This window comes from Oncorhynchus gorbuscha, linkage group LG08, assembly GCF_021184085.1.
Source record: "Oncorhynchus gorbuscha isolate QuinsamMale2020 ecotype Even-year linkage group LG08, OgorEven_v1.0, whole genome shotgun sequence".
Lineage (NCBI taxonomy): Eukaryota > Metazoa > Chordata > Actinopteri > Salmoniformes > Salmonidae > Oncorhynchus > Oncorhynchus gorbuscha.
This window is the reverse complement of record NC_060180.1, coordinates 32944011-32964934: the sequence shown is the minus strand read 5'-3', so window position 1 is coordinate 32964934 and position 20924 is coordinate 32944011. Positions and strand designations below refer to the sequence as shown.

At 43.9% G+C, this 20924-nt stretch overlaps 1 protein-coding gene across 1 annotated transcript in view; it reads right to left on the bottom strand.

Moving 5' to 3' along the window:
* LOC124041504 (cadherin-23-like) overlaps positions 1-20924 on the bottom strand; it is a 640482-nt gene that overhangs the window by 80751 nt on the left and 538807 nt on the right. The window contains 3 exon segments of the mRNA XM_046359178.1: positions 11586-11766; positions 12017-12136; positions 17792-18013. Coding sequence (XP_046215134.1) covers positions 11586-11766; positions 12017-12136; positions 17792-18013 — 523 coding nt within the window.

The following is a 20924-nucleotide window of genomic DNA, read 5'->3' as shown; positions in this document are numbered from 1 at the left end:
ACGGTCCAGCACGTCCCGAGACGGAACCCAACTCCTCTCCTCAGGACCGTAACCCTCCCAATCCGTGACCCCGTCCCCGAGAACGCATGTCCATGATCTTATGTACCTTGTAAATAGGTGCGCTCTCGACAAGGACGGGAGGGGGGGAGGGAAGACGAACGGGGGTGCGAAGAAAGGGCTTAACACAGGAGACATGGAAGACAGGATGGACGCGACGAAGATGTCGCGGAAGAAGCAGTCGCACAGCGACAGGATTGACGACCTGGGAGACACGGAACGGACCAATGAACCGCGGAGTCAACTTACGAGAAGCTGTCGTAAGAGGAAGGTTGCGAGTGGAAAGCCACACTCTCTGGCCGCAACAATACCTTGGACTCTTAATCCTGCGTTTATTGGCGGCTCTCACAGTCTTCCCGCAGACAAAGGCAGACCGGTAATGAAGCCTAAGGCGATGTGAGACCATGGTCGAGAAGGAATGGGGAGCGGTCTGAGACGACCGGCAGGAGGAGAGTTACCCGACTTAGTCTGCGCGCAGTCCGAACAAGCAGCCACGAAACGGCGCGTGTCACGCTCCTGAGTCGGCCACCAAAAGCGCTGGCGAATAGACGCAAGAGTGCCTCGAACACCGGGATGACCAGCTAACTTGGCAGAGTGAGCCCACTGAAGAACAGCCAGACGAGTGGAAACAGGAACGAAAAGGAGGTTACTAGGACAAGCGCGCGACGCAGTGTGCGTGAGTGCTTGCTTAACCTGTCTTTCAATTCCCCAGACTGTTAACCCGACAACACGCCCATAAGGAAGAATCCCTCGGGATCAGTAGAAGCCACAGAAGAACTAAACAGACGGGATAAGGCATCAGGCTTGGTGTTCTTGCTACCCGGACGGTAAGAAATCACAAACTCGAAACGAGCGAAAAACAACGCCCAACGAGCTTGACGGGCATTAAGTCGTTTGGCAGAACGGATGTACTCAAGGTTCTTATGGTCTGTCCAAACGACAAAAGGAACGGTCGCCCCCAACCACTGTCGCCATTCGCCTAGGGCTAAGCGGATGGCGAGCAGTTCACGGTTACCCACATCATAGTTGCGCTCAGATGGCGACAGGCGATGAGAAAAATAAGCGCAAGGATGAACCTTATCGTCAGACTGGAAGCGCTGGGATAGAATGGCTCCCACGCCTACCTCTGAAGCGTCAACCTCGACAATGAATTGTCTAGTGACGTCAGGAGTAACGAGGATAGGAGCGGACGTAAAACGTTCTTTTAGAAGATCAAAAGCTCCCCGGAACCGGACCACTTAAAACACGTCTTGACAGAAGTAAGAGCTGTGAGAGGGGCAGCAACTTGACCGAAATTACGAATGAAACGCCGATAGAAATTAGCGAAACCTAAAAGCGCTGCAACTCGACACGTGACCTTGGAACGGGCCAATCACTGACAGCTTGGACCTTAGCGGAATCCATCTGAATGCCTTCAGCGGAAATAACGGAACCGAGAAAAGTGACGGAGGAGACATGAAAAGAGCACTTCTCAGCCTTTACGTAGAGACAATTCTCTAAAAGGCGCTGTAGAACACGTCGAACGTGCTGAACATGAATCTCGATCAGGATATCGTCAAGATAGACAAAAACAAAAATGTTCAGCATGTCTCTCAGAACATCATTAACTAATGCCTGAAAAACAGCTGGCGCATTGGCGAGACCGAACGGCAGAACCCGGTACTCAAAATGCCCTAACGGAGTGTTAAACGCCGTTTTCCACTCGTCCCCTCTCTGATGCGCACGAGATGGTAAGCGTTACGAAGGTCCAACTTAGTAAAGCACCTGGCTCCCTGCAGAATCTCGAAGGCTGATGACATAAGGGGAAGCGGATAACGATTCTTAACCGTTATGTCATTCAGCCCTCGATAATCCACGCAGGGGCGCAGAGTACCGTCCTTCTTCTTAACAAAAAGAACCCCGCCCCGGCCGGAGAGGAAGAAGGCACTATGGTACCGGCGTCAAGAGACACAGATAAATAATCCTCGAGAGCCTTACGTTCGGGAGCCGACAGAGAGTATAGTCTACCTCGAGGAGGAGTGGTCCCCGGAAGGAGATCAATACTACAATCATACGACCGGTGAGGAGGAAGGGAGTTGGCTCGGGACCGACTGAAGACCGTGCGCAGATCATGATATTCCTCCGGCACTCCTGTCAAATCGCCAGGTTCCTCCTGAGAAGTAGGGACAGAAGAAACGGGAGGGATGGCAGACATTAAACACTTCACATGACAAGAAACGTTCCAGGATAGGATAGAATTACTAGACCAATTAATAGAAGGATTATGACATACTAGCCAGGGATGACCCAAAACAACAGGTGTAAACGGTGAACGGAAAATCAAAAAAAGAAATAGTCTCACTGTGGTTACCAGATACTGTGAGAGTTAAAGGTAGTGTCTCAAATTTGATACTGGGAAGATGACTACCATCTAAGGCAAACATGGGCGTAGGCTTGTCTAACGGTCTGAAAGGAATGTTATGTTTCCGAACCCATGCTTCGTCCATGAAACAACCCTCAGCCCCAGAGTCAATCAAGGCACTGCATGTAGCACCAACCGGTCCAGCGTAGATGGACCGACATAGTAGTACAAGATCTAGATGAAGAGACCTGAGTAGTAGCGCTCACCAGTAGCCCTCCGCTTACTGATGGGCTCTGGCCTCTTACTGGACATGAATTAACAAAATGTCCAGCAACTCCGCAATAGAGGCACAGGCGGTTGGTGATCCTCCGTTCCCTCTCCTTAGTCGAGATGCGAATCCCTCCCAGCTGCATGGGCTCAGTCTCAAAGCCAGAGGAGGGAGATGGTTGCGATGCGGAGCAGGGAAACACCGTTGATGCGAGCTCTCTTCCACGAGCCCGGTGACGAAGATCTACCCGTCGTTCTATGCGGATGGCGAGAGCAATCAAAGAGTCCACATCTGAAGGAACCTCCCGGGAGAGAATCTCATCCTTAACCACTGCGTGAGTCCCTCCAGAAAACGAGCGAGCAGCGCCGGCTCGTTCCACTCACTAGAGGCAGCAAGAGTGCGAAACTCAATAGAATAATCCGTTATGGACCGTTCACCTTGGCATAAGGAAGCCAGGGCCCTAGAAGCCTCCCTACCAAAAACTGAACGGTCAAAAACCCGAATCATCTCCTCTTTAAAGTTCTGGAACTTGTTAGAGCAATCAGCCCTTGCCTCCCAGATAGCTGTGCCCCATTCTCGAGCCCGGCCAGTAAGGAGTGAAATGACGTAAGCAACCCGAGCTCTCTCTCTAGAGTATGTGTTGGGTTGGAGAGAGAACACAATCTCACACTGCGTGAGAAAGGAGCGGCACTCAGTGGGCTGCCCGGAGTAGCAAGGTGGGTTATTAACCCTAGGTTCTGGAGGCTCGGCAGGCCAGGAAGTAACAGGTGGCACGAGACGTAGACTCTGGAACTGTCCAGAGAGGTCGGAAACCTGAGCGGCCAGGTTCTCCACGGCATGGCGAGCAGCAGACAATTCCTGCTCGTGTCTGCCGAGCATGGCTCCTTGGATCTTGACGGCATTGTAACGAGCGTCTGAAGTCGCTGGGTCCATTCCTTGGTCGGTTCCTTCTGTCATGCAGGTGATAGAGGACCCAAAAGCGACTTAACAGAAACAGAGTTTATTCAAGTCCAAACAGGGAATAACAGAAATCCTCTAGTCTGTAGAGGGGAATAACAAGAGAAGCGGCCACAGACTGCAGGTCGCTTTCGGGTAGGCGCAGGCCGTAGTTGACAGAGACACCTGCTCACACGCAGCATCTGATGAGGGCAAAAAACACGACAGGACAGGGCGAAACACAATCACAGCACGGTGAATACTAAACAAGGAACCGACGGGACAGGAACGGAACACAAAGGAATAAATAGGGACTCTAATCAGGGGAAAGGATCGGGAACAGGTGTGGGAAGACTAAATGATGATTAGGGGAATAGGAACAGCTGGGAGCAGGAACGGAACGACAGAGAGAAGAGAGAGCGAGAGAGTGAGAGGGGGAGGGGGAGAGAGAGGGATAGAAAGGGGGAAAGAACCCAATAAGACCAGCAGAGGGAAACGAACAGAATGGGGAGCACAGGGACAAGACATGATAATAAATGACAAACATGACACGTGCAATATCCATAGACAAACATTGGCAGTAGAATGGCCTTACTAAGGAGCTCAGTGACTTTCAAAGTGGAACAGTCACAGGCTGCGACCTTTCCAACAAGTCAATTCGTCAAATTTCTGCCCTGCTTGAGCTGCCTCCGGTCAACTGTAAGTGCTGTTGTGAGGTGGAAATCTCTAGGAGCAACACAAAGTGGTAGGTCACACAAGCTCACAGAACGGGCCCGGCTAGTGCTGAAGCGTGTAGCCCGTAAAAATCATCTGCCCTCGGTTGAAACACTACTGAGTTCCAAACTTCATCCGGAAGCAACATCAGCACAATAACTATTCGTGAGGAGCTTCATGAAATGGGTTTCCATGGCCGAGCAGCCACACACAAGCCTAAGATCACCATGTGCAATGCCAAGCGTCGGCTGGAGTTGTATAAAGCTCGCCGCCATTGGACTCTGGAGCAGTGGAAATGCATTCTCTGAAGTGATAAATAACGCTTCACTATCTGGCAGCGCGACAAATATGGGTTTGGGGAATGCCAGGAGAACGCTACCTGCCCGAATGCATAGTGCCAACTGTAAAATTTGGTGGAGGAGGAATAATGGTCTGGGGTCTTTTTTCATGGTTCGGTGAAGGGAAATCTTAATGCTACAGCACACAATGACATTCTAGAATCTAGACGATTCTGTGCTTCCAAATGTGGCAAGTAAAAACAAAATGTTTCTCTCTGACATCAGTGATTTTCCAAACTTGTAACGAGTTTTTAGCCCAAGGAAGGGTATTTTCTTTCTCTGTAAATCACTGTGAATCTCACAGTGTTCAAAAATCACTGTTTTAAAAATGTTTTAACTTTTGATGATGTCATACGGTATAACTTTTTAACTTCTCTTCAAAAATGTGCCGTTTTCACTTATGTAGACACTGGCATCGTGTTAGAGATATTGAAAAGTGGTGGAGTTGACCTAGCATGTATTTTTGTTGTTACCATACCCAACCCAATGACACACCAAACACAGAACAGGCTTGGAGCAAAACAGGGTCAGCCTTCAACATGTAGCAGTTAAGGGGATAGCACCTGAAAAGTGATGTAGGTGTAATTTTGTCACACCCTGATCTGTTTCACCTGTCTTTGTGATTGTCTCCATCCCTCTCCAGGTGTCTCCCATCTTCCCCATTATCCGCTTTGTATTTATACCTGTGTTCTGTTTGTCTGTTGTCAGTTGGTCTTGTTTGTCAAGTCAACCAATGTTTTGTCTCAGCGCCTGCTTTTCCTAGTCTTTTTTTCTTGCCCTCCTGGTTTTGACCCTTGCCTGTCCTGACTCTGAGCCACTCCGCCTGAACCTGAGCCTGCCTGCCGACCTGTAGCTTTGCCCCACCTCTGGATTATTGACCTCTGCCTAACCTGAGCCTGCCTGCCATCCGGTACCTTTGCCCCACCTCTAGTTTATCAACCCCTGCCTGATTATTAAACCATTGTTAATTCGACGTTGCCTGCATTTCTGTAGCCTGCATTTCTGTAGCCTATGTGGCCGATGCAGGCACAGATAATAAAGCCATGAATAGCGGTATCATTAATCTCACCATTTTGATTTCACCATCGCTGTTTTTGTAACGAGAAAGCAACCAAAAACCAGATCATTTTTGTAACGGAAGGATTTTATGGAAAGCCAAGTTGAAGCCAGCATTAGATGTTGTCGTCCTCATAATAACCGCACGTGGTTTTATTGCAACGGAGTAGCGCAATTGTGATTTAGATCAAAACACTTGGGTGAACTTTTGGAATCATGGATTTAGAATGTTTATTTTAATTCTATAGTTAGAATATAAATAATAGTGGGCTAGCCAGCTAACACAATTTTGCTTAACTTGCTAAGAAAATACAAACTAGCTGTTTGCAGAAACACAAAGTAATATTGTAATTATAGAACGCTTGTGGATTTATATTAAGATCAAAGTGGAAACAACATCGTTGTCATCAACACTGTTGCATGTGCTGCATTGACCATGCAGACTAAACGAAAGTGTCTTGTGGGTTGGCGCCCCCCCCCCCCCCCCCCCCTTGGGTTGTGCCGTGGCGGAGATCTTTGTGGGCTATACTCGGCCTTGTCTCAGGATGGTAAGTTGGGGGTTGAAGATATCCCTCTAGTGGTGTGGGGCTGTACTTTGGCAAAGTGGGTGGGGTTATACCCTTCCTGTTTGGCCCTGTCCGGGGGGTATCATCGGTTGGGGCCACAGTGTCTCCTGACCCCTCCTGTCTCAGCCTCCAGTATTTATGCTGCAGTAGTTATGTGTCGGGGGGCTAGGGTCAGTTTGTTATACCTGGAGTACTTCTCCTGTCTTATCTGGTGTCCTGTGTGAATTTAAGTGTGCTCTCTCTAATTCTCTCTTTCTTTCTCTCTCTCGGAGGACCTGAGCCCTAGGACCATGCCTTAGGACTACCTGGCATGATAACTCCTTGCTGTCCGCAGTCCACCTGGCCGTGCTGCTGCACCAGTTTCAACTGTTCTGCCTTCGGCTATGGAATCCTGACCTGTTCACCAGACGTGCTACCTGTCCCAGACCTATTATTTGACCATGCTGGTCATTTATGAACATTTGAACATCTTGGCCATGTTCTGTTATAATCTCCACCCAGGAACAGCCAGAAGAGGACTGGCCACACCTCATAGCCTGGTTCCTCTCTAGGTTTCTTCCTAGGTTTTGGCCTTTCTAGGGAGTTTTTCCTAGCCAACGTGCTTCAACACCTGCATTGCTTGCTGTTTGGGGTTTCAGGCTGGGTTTCTGTACAGCACTTTATATATGAAGTGCTATATAAATCAATTTGATTTGTGGTCAAGCAACAACAAATGCGCTCTTTGCGTGACAGGGGGTGGGACTTGGTCTGTGTGGAAAGCAGCATGGAGAGGCAGAGAGCAGAGAGGAATGAAGTAGCGGAGTAACTATAAAAATGGAGGTTACACATAGCGTATCACATTAAACAAACGAAACATTCAAATACCGTTATTGAAGGTAAAGTAAAAACCCAAGCCGGTCCGTGAATAAATACTGGTATATAGTAAAATACGGTATACATTCAACACATCTTCTCCACTCGTTTGATCTTGCTGTGGCAATAAGCACAAAAGTACTTCCCGATAAGATTCCTCTTTCGGTAACCGAATGCATACGCATAACTGAGCTGTGCTTAAGTCCAATTCTATGCTGGTAAACGGAACCGCTGATATATCCTTGTTTATCTGCTTACTAAAGTATTTTCCTATTTCTTCAACCCTTCTTATTATGGTTGTCTGATAGTTGTAGTCCTTTCATTTCCTTTAGAAAATCATCTTCATTACTGAAGTCAGCATACATACTTTCTGCTGAAGACGACAAGCAATCTTTCACTATGTCTCCGTCGATAAAGGCCATCTTATGCCTAGCCAAGATCCATGCAATATCAAATGCTGTCTCTGTCAGTTTCTCTGCAGAAGAGGTCGTTCTGTCCATCAGCGGTTACTGTCCTTCCAGCAAAGCAGTAAGTTGTTGAATACCATTTTTTCGTAGACCCCTGCCAGGTGGAAATTTCTCTTTGTATGTGTAGTATTGAAATGCTGTTCTAAATTACAATTTTTAAAACCTGCGCCAATTAAACAAAGTGGGTTTTGTGCCATGAAGTACAAAGAACAATTCTGTTCCATTTTTCTTGAAACATACGATTTATCTTTCAACAGCCGTACCTTTCTCTTTTTGCCAACTTGTCCCTCATCTGTGTGCGAGGCTCTACTAATAGCTTCCTCATCCTCATTATTTGTAGTGGCAGTTTGCTCATTATTATGTTTTTGCTTGTGCTTGACTACGACAAATCGATCCATTTTAAATGTTCGATTCGGCCAAGGATAGTGATAAATATTTACTTTGATGTGGCCCAAAAAATGTTCAGTAGAGTGGACTAAACTGCTGCTTCTCTCGGCCCTCCACCTCTCGCCTCCATCGCTAGCCTAGTTTAAAGCGAAGCAACAGTTTACTCGACTGCACATGTTGATGCAGCAGCTCAACATCTTATATAATGCCACATACTGGGTGAATGAAATTATTGGACATTTTGCTGTATTTGGTAGTCTGTACCGCGAGCTGCCAATCAACGCAATCCGTGCAATGACTATGCCTGGCCTAGCCTATAGAAAGCTGATGGGATCCTCCTATTTTTAAAAGAGGCCATCAAAATGATATTTTCTCATAGAATTCCATAGCATAACCTATTGAAATGTTGCGCAACATGGGCTTATAGGAACTCTTATTTCATTCCATGCATCAACCAGCTATGGGGAGCTGGCTCTCGCTGTGCAACAGGCAAACCTATTCCGCTAAAACTCTGAAAACCAGGGCTCTTTTTGTTTGATTTGATTTTCGATTGTATTGACGTTAGAGTGGTTAGAGGGTCATTATAAACCGGGTGGTTCAAATGCTGATTTGATGAAAGCTGTGGTAGAGCAGACAGTACACCACGGGTATGGCCAAAAATGACTTTTTACTGTTTTAATTAAGTTGGTAACCAGTTTATAATACCAATAAGGCACCTTGGGTTTTGTGGTACATGGCCAAAATACCAGGCACTCCACGTTGCGTTGTGCATAAGAACAGCCATTATCCCTGGTATATTGGCCATATACCACACAACCTCGTGCCTTATTGCTTGAATAGAGTGCTGAGTACCAGGCCGTTGGCAAGTTTGATAGGTTACTAATTACCATCAGGTGCATCAGAGCACAGTTTGAGAAGTCTACAGTTGTGGTCAAAAGAATAACACAAATATTAGTTTTCACAAAGTTTGCTGCTTTAGTGTCTTTAGATATTTTTGTCAGATGTTACTATGGAATACTGAAGTATAATTACAAGCATTTCATGTGTCAAAGGCTTTTATTGACAATTACATGAAGTTGATGCAAAGAGTCAATATTTGCAGTGTTGAACCTTCTGTTTCAAGACCTTTGCAATCCACCCTGTCATGCTGTCAATTAATTTCTGGGCCACATCCTGACGGATGGCAGCCCATTCTTGCATAATCAATGCTTGGACTTTGTCCGAATTTGTTGGTTTTGGTTTGTCTACCCGCCTCTTGAGGATTGACCACAAGTTCTCAATGGGTTTAAGGTCTGGGGAGTCTCCTGGCCATGGACTCAAAATATCAATGTTTTGTTCCCCGAGCCACTTAGTTGTCACTTTTGCCTTATGGCAAGGTGCTCCATCATGCTGGAAAATGCATTGTTCGTCACCAAACTGTTGCTGGATGGTTGGGAGAAGTTGCTCTCGGAGGATGTGTTGGTACCATTCTTTATTCATGGCTGTGTTCTTAGGCAAAATTGAGTGAGCCACTCCCTTGGATGAGAAGCAACCCCACACATGAATGGTCTCAGGATGCTTTACTGTAGGCATGACACAGGACTGATGGTAGCGATCACCTTGTCTTCTCCGGACAAGCTTTTTTCCGGATGCCCCAAACATTCAAAAAGGGGATTCATCAGAGAAAATGACTTTACCCCAGTCCTCAGCAGTCCAATCCCTGTACCTTTTTCAGAATAGCAGTCTGTCGCTGATGTTTATCCAGGAGAGAAGTGGCTTCTTTGCTGCCCTTCTTGACACCAGGCCATCCTCCAAAAGTCTTCGCCTCACTGTGCGTGCAGATGGACTCACACCTGCCTACTGCCATTCCTGAGCAAGCTCTGCACTGATGGTGCCCCAATCCCACAGCTGAAACAACTTTAGGGACGGTCCTGGCGCTTGCTGGACTTTCTTGGGTGCCCGAAGCCTTCTTCACAAAAATTGAACCGCTCTCCGTGAAGTTCTTGATGATCCGATAAATGGTTGATTTAGGTGCAATCTTACTGGCAGCAATATCCTTGCCTGTGAAGCCCTTTTTTGTGCAAAGCAATGATGATGCAAGTGTTTCCTTGCAGGTAACCATGTTTGACAGAAGAAGAACAATTGATTCCAAGCACCACCCTCCTTTGAAGCTTCCAGTCTGTTATTCGAACTCAATCAGCATGACAGAGTGAACTCCAGCCTTGTCCTCGTCAACACTCACACCTGTGTTAACCTCTTTTGGGTAGGGGGTAGTATTTTGACGTTCGGATGAAAAGTGTGCCCAAAGTAAACTGCCTGTTACTCAGGCCCAGAAGCTAGGATATGCATATAATTTAGATTTGGATCTAAAATTTAGATCTAAAACTGTTAAAATAATGTCTGAGTATAACAGAACTGATATGGCAGGCGAAACCCCGAGAACAAACTACCCCCCCCACAAAAAAAAAAAAAATTCAGCTTACCACTGTATTCAATGGCTGTCACTTTAATTATAAGGCTAAATCCTCCCAGGTTGCAGTTCCTAGGGCTTCCACTAGATTCAATAGTCTTTAGAAAGAGTTTCAGGCTTGTTTTCGGAAAAATTTGCCAGAAATTGAAGTTTTTCTAGGTGGCTCCCATTTTGGCTGTCGTGTTTCCAAGCGCGTGGAAGAGAGTGCGTTCTTTGGTATTTTTCTGCGGTAAAGACAATAATGATTCTCTGTCTTAAATTGTATTGTTTATTTATGTTTTAGGGTACCTATGTTTGATTATAAACGTTGTTTGACTTGTTTGGAAAAGGTTATTAAAGTTTAGGATTAATTCTGATGGAGGGAAACTGGGTGGATTATTGACAGAAGCGTGCCAGCTAAACTGGGTTTTTATGGATATAAAGGACATTATGAAACAAAAGGACCATTTGATGTATCTGGGACCTTTTGGAGTGCCAACAGAAGAAGATCATCAAAGATAAGGCATTTATTATATCTCTATTTCTGACTTTTGTGGCTCACCTGCCTGGATGAAATATGTTTTTCATGCTTTTGTAAACAGGGCACTGACCTCAGATAATCGCATGGTGTGCTTTCGCCATTAAAGCCTTTTTGAAATCTGACACAGCAGCTGGATTAACAAGAAGTTAAGCTTTGTTTGAGGTATTACACTTGTGATTTTATGAAAGTTAAATATTTATAATTCTGTAGTTTGAATTTCGCGCTCTGCAATTTCAACGGATGTTGGCCAGGTGGGACGTTACCGTTAACGAGAGAATCACTGACATGATGTCAGCTGGTCCTTTTGTGGCAGGGCTGAAATGCAGTGGAAATGTTTTTGGGGGGATTCAGTTAATTTGCATGGCAAAGAGGGACTTCGCAATTAATTGCAATTCATCTGATCACTCTTCATAACATTCTGGAGTATTTGCAAATTGCCATCATACAAACTGAGGCAGCAGACTTTGTGAAAATTAATATTTGTGTCATTCTCAAAACTTTTGGCTACGACTATAGTTGCCACGACTCAAAGGTCACATGTAATTTGACTGTGGTTCATGACTCATGACTGCTGGTGTGGCGGTAATACGTCACGGTAACAGCCCGAACCCCAACCCACACACATCCTACTCACTCTGGGGGTCTCCGGCAGTGATGCTGTACTCCACTTTGCCGTTGAGTCCAGAGTCTTGGTCAGTGGCTTTGAGGGTCCAGACCCGGGGCCCCGGCTGGCCCTCTGTTATCTTAAAGGGCCCCTCATAGACCTTGGGGAAGGTGGGGGTCACATCGTTCACATCCAGGACATTCACCAACACCTGGAAAAGACCAGTGGAAACAACTTGTTCAGAGATCTGTATGGCCTATATGTATATTTATGTGATTAAAGGAATAGTTCACTTTTTGTAGAAAAAAATGTGGGTCATTAATTTTAAATATCACGGATTGCAACTTGAATATGATGTGTACAAACTACATTAAAAACAATGCCTTGATAAACATGATGTGTATAAAGAGTGAAGTGTGTAGGTGTATGTGTGTGTTTCTGTGTTCTGTCATTGTCATCACCGTAGTGCTGGATGTCAGGCGGAGGGCATGGATGGGACACTGGTCTGTTGCTGTGACGACAAGTGCGTAATGTCCATTGCTGATCTCAAAGTCCAGCTCCTTCACTGCAACAATCTTTCCCTGGACACACACCCATGCACAAAAAGACAACTACTTTAACACTCAATGCTATTCAAAATATTGTACAGTCAAGTCAGTATGTTCACAAACTACACACAGTACCAGACCTTGGATCAAGTACTTACTGAAATATTTTAAATACGTTGAGTGTTTGCTTTAGCCTGCCTGGAGTGCAGGGTGTTCACTTCTGCAACAATTCTATTGGTTTCATTGAGTCAGGTAAGCTAAACTATCTGAAAAGCTTACAAATAGTGTTTGGATCAAGGTCTGCACAGTAAATTAGGTATCTGTCTAAATAAAAGAGCAATTTTAGTTTTAGAAGTGGTGGGGACATAATAATATATATACAGTATATATACAGTACCAGTCAAAAGTTTGGACACACCTACTCATTCAAGGGTTTTTCTATATTTTTTAAAACTATTTTCTACATTGTAGAATAATAGTGAAGACATCAAAACTATGAAATTACACATGAAGTAATCTAAAAGTGTTAAACTAATCAAAATAGATTTTAGATTCTTCAAAGTAGCCACCCTTTGCCTTGATTACAGCTTTGCACTCTTGGCATTCTCTCAACCAGCTTCACTTGGAATGCTTTTACAACAGTCTTGAAGGAGAGCCCACTTATGATGAGCACTAATTGGCTGCTTTTACTTCACTCTGCGGTCCAACTCATCCCAAACAATCTCAATTCGGTTGAGGTCAGATGATTGTGGAAGCCAGGTAATGTGATGCAGCACTCCATCACCCTCCTTGGTTCAATAGCCCTTACATAGCCTGGAGGTGTGTTTTGGGTCATTGTACTATTGAAAAACAAATTATAGTCCCAAAATGCGCAAACCAGATGGGATGGCGTATCGCTGCAGAATGCTGTGGTGGCCATGCTGGTTAAGTGTGCCTTGAATTCTAAATAATTCCCCAACAGTGTTACCAGCAAAGCAACCCCACACCTCCTCATCAATGTTTCACCACACATCCATTCACGTGGCATAAATTCACCTACTCTGGGTCTCACAAAGACACAGCAGTTGGAACTAAAAACTATTCAGACCGACGGACAGATTTCCATCGGTCTAATGTCCATTGCTCGTGTTTCTTGGCCCAAGCAAGTCTCTTCTTATGATTGGTGTCCTTTAGTAGTGGTTTCTTTGCAGCAATTCAACCACGATGGCTTGATTCACAGTCCCCATCTGAACATTTGAGATGTGTCTGTTACTTGAACTCTGTGAAGCATTTACTTAGGCTGCAATTTCTGAGGCTGGTAACTCTAATAAACTTATCCTCTGCAGCCGAGGTAACTCTGGGTCTTCCTTCCCTGTGGCAATTCTCTGGAGAGCCAGTTTCACCATAGCGCTTGATGGTTGTTGCCACTGCACTTGAAGAAACTTTGAAAGTTCTTGAAATGTTCCGTATTGACTGACCTTCATGTCTTAAAGTAATGATGGACTGTCATTTCTCTTTGCTTATTTGAGCTGTTCTTGCCATAATATGAACTTGGTCTTTTACCAAAATAGGGTTATCTTCTGTATACAACACAACTGATTAGCTCAGAAACATTAGCAAAATAAATTCAACAAATTAACTTTAAACTAGGCACATCTGTTAATTGAAATGCATTCCAGGTGACTAACTCATGAAGCTGGTTGAGAGAATGCCAAAAGTGTGCAAAGCTGTCATCAAGGCAAAGGGTGGTTACTTTGAAGAATCTCAAATTTCAAATATATTTTGTTTTGTTTAACACTTTTTGGGTTACTACATGATTCAATAGGTGTTATTTCATAGTGTTGATGTCTTCACTATTATTGTACAACATAGAAAATAGTAAACTTAAAGAAAAACCCTGGAATAAGTAGATGTGTCTAATCTTTTGACTGGTACTGTATATATTTTTTAAAATATATTTTCCTTCATTATTTTCTCCAAACCCTACAATCCCTTCCACAATGGAGTAAATTAATCGACAACAACAACAATTACAATAGTTATATTTTTTTCTGTCTCTGAACACCATCAAGTTTTATTTGTCATCACAAAGTTTCTACATATTGTAAATTAAAAATATATATTTTTCGCTAAAAGTATTATCATATAATTGATCGATTGACTATGACTTTTTAAATCAACCAGCAGTGCAATTTGCAGAGGGGGAGTTAACTTGGCAGGGGGTCTGGGGGCCCTCCATTTTGGGGGCATCTAAACAAAAGCACATTTCCTGCATTTCTACACGATTTATTATGACCCATGCACAATTCAAAGCATCCTGTTGGGCTGTATCACCGCCTGGTACGGAAACTGCACCGCCCGCAACTGAAAGGCTTGAGGGTGTTGCAATCTGTCCAACGCATTACCAGGGGCAAACTACCCGCCCTCCAGGACACCTGCAGCACCCGGTGTCAAGGGAAGGCCTAAAAGATAATCAAGGACATCAACCCCCCGAGCCACTGCCTGTTCACCCCGCTATCATCCATAAGGCGAGGTCAGGACAGGTGCATCAAAGCTTGGACCGAGAGACAGAAAAACAGCTTCTATTTCAAGCCCATCAGACTGTTAAACAGCCATCCCTAGCACATTAGAGGCTGCTGCCTATAGGCATAGAAATCAAAGAAATGTATATGCCTATAGGCACTGGCCACTTTAAGGAATGGAACACTAGTCACTTAATAATGTTTACATATCTTGCATTACTCATCTCATATGTACAGTGGGGCAAAAAAATATTTAGTCAGCCACCAATTGTGCAAGTTCTCCCACTTAAAAAGATGAAAGGCCTGTAATTTTCATCATAGGTACACTTCAACTATGACAGACAAAATGAGGGAAAAAAATCCAGAAAATCACATTGTAGGATTTTTAATGAATTTATTTGCAAATTATGGTGGAAAATATCTATTTGGTCACCTACAAACAAGCAAGATTTCTGGCTCTCACAGACCTGTAACTTCTTCTTTAAGAGGCTCCTCTGTCCTCCACTCGTTACCTGTATTAATGTCACCAGTTTGAACTTGTTATCAGTATATACAGACACCTGTCCACAACCTCAAACAGTCACACTCCAAACTTCACTATGGCCAAGACCAAAGAGCTGTCAAAGGACACCAGAAACAAAATTGTATACCTGCACCAGGCTGGGAAGACTGAATCTGCAATAGGTAAGCAGCTTGGTTTGAAGAAATCAACTGTGGGGAAATGGAAGACATACAAGACCACTGAAAATCTCCCTTGATCTGGGGCTCCACGCAAGATTTCACCCCGTGGGGTCAAAATGATCACAAGAACGGTGAGCAAAAATCCCAGAACCACACGGGGGGACCTAGTGAATGACCTGCAGAGAGCTGGGACCAAAGTAACAAAGCCTACCATCAGTAACACACTACGCTGCCAGGGACTCAAATCCTGCAGTGCCAGACGTGTCCCCCTGCTTAAGCCAGTACATGTCCAGGCCCGTCTGAAGTTTGATAGAGAGCATTTGGATGATCCAGAAGAAGATTGGGAGAATGTCATATGGTCAGATGAAACCAAAATAAAACTTTTTGGGAAAAACTCAACTTGTCGTGTTTGGAGGACAAAGAATACGGAGTTGCATCCAAAGAACACCATACCTACTGTGAAGCATGAGGTTGGGAACATCATGCTTTGGGGCTGTTTTTCTGCAAAGGGACCAGGACGACTGATCCGTGTAAAGGAAAAAATGAATGGGGCCATGTATCGTGAGATTTTGAGTGAAAACCTCCTTCCCATCAGTAAGGGCATTGAAGATGAAACGTGGCTGGGTCTTTCAGCATGACAATGATCCCAAACACACCGCCCGGGAAACGAAGGAGTGGCTTCGTAAGAAGCATTTCAAGGTCCTGGAGTGGCCTAGCCAGTCTCCAGATCTCAACCCCATAGAAAATATTTGGAGGGAGTTGAAAGTCAGTGTTGCCCAGCAACAGCCCTAAAACATCACTGCTCTAGAGGAGATCTGCATGGAGGAATGGGCCAAAATACCAGCAACAGTGCGTGAAAACCTTGTGAAGACTTACAGAAAACGTTTGACCTCTGTCATTGCCAAAAAAGGGTATATAACAAAGTATTGAGATAAACATTTGTTAATGACCAAATACTTATTTTCCACCATAACTTGCAAATAAATTCATTAAAAATCCTAGTGTGATTTTCTGGATTTTTTTTCTCATTTTGTCTGTCTTAGTTGAAGTGTACCTATGATGAATATTACAGACCTCTCTCATATTTTTAAGTGGGAGAACTTGCACAATTGGTGGCTTTTACTTTTTTGCCCCACTGCATATACTGTATTCTATACTATATCTTAGTCTGTTACGCTGTAGGAGCATATACCCACGTGCCATCTCCTCATTGGTTTTTAGGACCATATACCCACGTGGGTGATTGAGAGATGAACTGAGGTCCACACTCCGGTCTAGTTGGTGGTGGTAATATACCTTAAAGTTGGTTGCAACCGCTATATAAAGTCCAAAGAAGAAGAAGATGCCTGAAGGAGGAGAGATTACCTAAAACAAACTCAGTTTACCCTTTTATCTGTAGATTAATTGTCAGAGTAGAGGACCTTTTGCATTTCAGGTCAAATAAAAACCCAATGTTGTTATTTTAAATTAGCTAGCAACAGCAAGCTAGCTTAGTTAAATTGCCTTAAATGTTAGTTTATCGACCTGTCCCCAAATTACTATAGTTGGTTCAGAGTTCATTTGATATTTCAACCTGCGTGCCTCTAAATAGGCCTATATATTGATCACCCATATTTCTCCATCTGAAAATCTTCCCACTCCTAAAAGGTAGTCTATAAAATAGCTCAAGAGAAAGTGCAAGTCAATCCAACACTGCTCTCTTCAAACTACATCTAGCATATTGGCTGATATAGCCCATTAATAAAATATAAGGGCCATGTGAAATTCTCTGGTAATTTAACCTATTTCTTAAGTTATTTTTGCGCGTTTGATATTGCCTATAGAGTGCAAAATTGCTGGGACCATGGCTGGCAAGTGAGCTACATCACATATGCCTAAAATAACATTGTGAGACTGCAGTTGAGTTTGAGACCAGTTCTTGCAGTATTGGGTGGGAGCGAGTGTGGGATGAAGAAAGCCATCCTGTACAGACCTCTACGATACACCATGACAGTGAAGCATGTAACGTAACGTTAACTGTTTATTACTGTGTCAGTGTGAAAAGTAGGGAATTAGATCAGGGAACTGACAGATCAATAACATTACATTGACATACTGACTAATACAACTCACATGGCACTGAAGAAACATCAGAAAATCACTCTTCAATCATTTGGCCAATGATTTTCTTGTTTGATTCAGGTCTAGTTTGATTGAGGCGAAAATAACAGCTAATGTAAGCCAACTTTTTACTAGCTCTCTATCTAACGGCACATCAACTGGTGAAAGCCTGCCAAGTTCATTTACTTCTGAAAAGTGACAAAACAAAGGCTACTAAACATGTCCAAACAAACAACCTAATTCCAGTCGGATAAAGACTTCAAACAGCCTAACCGACCGCTCGGAGGCGTCTGCATGGTCCTAAAGCACACCGTTGCCTAGCTTTGTATCACATTCCAATGATAAAACTGGGGTGGACAAAAATGCAATTTCATAATGTGTGTAAAATATCTGTTCATATTCTTACGGTAGTTTGATTGATGCAGAAGGTGAGGGCCAGGTTGCCGTGGTCGATGGTGTATCGGAGGGTGCCGTTGAGGCCCTCGTCTGGGTCGATGGCGGTTACTGTGGCAATGGTGGCCCCCAAGGTGTCGGGGCCCTCGCTCAGCACCGTCACATACTCTTCCTCTGGAAACTCTGGCGCGTTGTCGTTTTCATCCACTATATGCACGTAGATGGTGGTCGATGACTAGTAGGGAAACAAAAATTGGTGTAGAAAAAGCATGTTGAGGGCACATACATTACTGAGTGAAAAAACTCCAGCACACTAGTGATCTTGACACTTCACATGTTTGATAGATCTATATGGTCACAGGAAATATATAGATTTCCCTTTTACACATTTTCCATAACATATACTGTATAACAATGTTTTGGTCTGGGTAGATCTTCATCGAGGGCTTTAAAAAAAAATGGTATACCGTTTTTCTCCATCAAATCAAATGTTATTGTTCACATACACATGTTTAGCAGATGTTATTGCGGGTGTAGAAAAATGCTTGTGTTTCTAGCTCCAACAGTGCAGTAATATCTAAAAATTCACAACAATACACACTACCTAAAAGTAAAAGAATGGAATTAAGGAATATATAAATATTAGGATGGGCAATGTCACAGTGGCATAGACTAAAATACAGTAGAGTAGAATACAGTATATACATCTGAGATGTGTAAAGCAAAAATATGTAAACATTAATAAAGTGACTAGTGTTCCATTAGTGGCCAGTGATTTCAAGTCTATGTATATGGGGCAGCAGCTTCTAAGGTGCAGGGTTACTTATGTAACTGAGTGGAAGCAGCCTAGTGATGGTTATTTAACAGTCTGATGGCCTTGAGTAATACGCACCTGATAATACGATAGGTCCGAGTTATATGTTTTCTAATGAATGTAGGGCTTACATACACTGAGTTTACAAAACATTAGGGACACCTTCCTAATATTGCACCCCCCTTAGCCCTCAATTCATCGGGGAATGGACTGTACAAGGTGTCGAAAGCGTTCCACAGGGATGCTGGCCCATGTTGACTCCAATGCTTCCCACGGTTGGGGCAAGTTGGCTCAATGTCCTTTGGGTGTTGACCCAGTTTTGATTCACACGGAAAAATGTTGAGTGTGAAAATAGTTTGTCTTGCCCATTCATCTTCTGAATGGCACACATACACTATTTACATTTACATTTGTTTTTGGCATTTAGCGGACGCTCTTATACAGAGTGAGTTACAGTAGTGAGTGCCTACATTTTCATACTTTTTCTTGGTTCTGTCTCAATTGTCTCGAGAATTTAAAATATTTTTTGAAAATGTCTCCTCTCCTTCTAGTTTCAGTTTTGTTGTGAACAAAATGTAGGCCTATGTGTGGGCGTACACAGGACTGCAGGCACAGATACAGACACATACATACACACTTCACACAAACAGGAAATTAAGTAACAAAGAACAGAAGCCAAGGTCAAATACTGAAATTATACTTTGGATTAAATAATATATACAGTGGGGCAAAAAAGTATTTAGTCAGCCATCAATTGTGCAAGTTCTCCCCCTTAAAAAGATGAGAGAGGCCTGTAATTCTCATCATAGGTACACTTCAACTATGACAGACAAAATGAAAAAAAATCCAGAAAATCACATTGTCGGATTTTTAATGAATTTATTTGCAAATTATGGTGGAAAATAAGTATTTGGTCACCTACAAACAAGCAAGATTTCTGGCGCTCACAGACCTGTAACTTATTCTTTAAGAGGCTCCTCCGTCCTACACTTGTTACCTGTATTAATGACACCTGTTTGAACTTGTTATCAGTATAAAACACACCTGTCCACAACCTCAAACAGTCACACTCCAAACTCCATTATGGCCAAGACCAAAGAGCTATCAAAGGACACCAGAAACAAAATTGTAGACCTGCACCAGGCTGGGAAGACTGAATCTGCAATAGGTAAGCAACTTGTTTTGAAGAAATCAACTGTGGGAGCAATTATTAGGAAATGGAAGACATACAAGACCACTGATAATATCCCTCGATCTGGGGCTCCACGCAAGATCTCACCCCGTGGGGTCAAAATGATCACAAGAACGGTGAGCAAAAATCCCAGAACCACATGGGAGGACCTAGTGAATGACCTGCAGAGAGCTGGGACCAATGTAACAAAGCCTACCATCAGTAACACACTACGCCGCCAGGGACTCAAATCCAGCAGTGCCAGACGTGTCCCCCTGCTTAAGCCAGTACATGTCCAGGCCCGTCTGAAGTTTGCTAGAGAGCATTTGGATGATCCAGAAGAAGATTGGGAGAATGTCATATGGTCAGATGAAACCAAAATAAAACTTTTTGGTAAAAACTCAACTCGTTGGGTTTGGAGGTCAAAGAATGCTGAGTTGGATCAAAAGAACACCATACCTACTGTGAAGCATGTGGGTGGAAACATCATGCTTTGGGGCTGTTTTTCTGCAAAGGGACCAGGACGACTGATCCGTGTAAAGGAAAGAATGAGGGCGGCAGGGTAGCCTAGTGGTTAGAGTGTTGGACTAGTAACCGAAAGGTTGCAAGTTCAAATCCCCGAGCTGACAAGGTACAAATCTGTCGTTCTGCCCCTGAACAGGCAGTTAACCCACTGTTCCTAGGCCGTCATTGAAAATAAGAATTTGTTCTTAACTGACTTGCCTAGTAAAATAAAGATTTAAAAAATGGGGCCATGTATCGTGAGATTTTGAGTGAAAACCTCCGTCCATCAGTAAAGGCATTGAAGATGAAACGTGGCTGGGTCTTTCAGCATGACAATGATCCCAAACACACTGCCCGGGCAACAAAGGAGTGGCTTCGTAAGAAGAATTTCAAGGTCCTGGAGTGGCCTAGCCAGTCTCCAGATCTCAACCCCATAGAAAATCTTTGGAGGGAGTTGAAAGTCCATATTGCCCAACAACAGCCCCAAAACATCACTGCTCTAGAGGAGATCTGCATGGAGGAATGGGCCAAAATATCAGCAACAGTGTGTGAAAACCTTGTGAAGACCTACAGAAAAAGTTTGACCTCTGTCATTGCCAACAAAGGGCATATAACAAAGTATTGAGATTCATTAAAAATCCTACAATGTGATTTTCT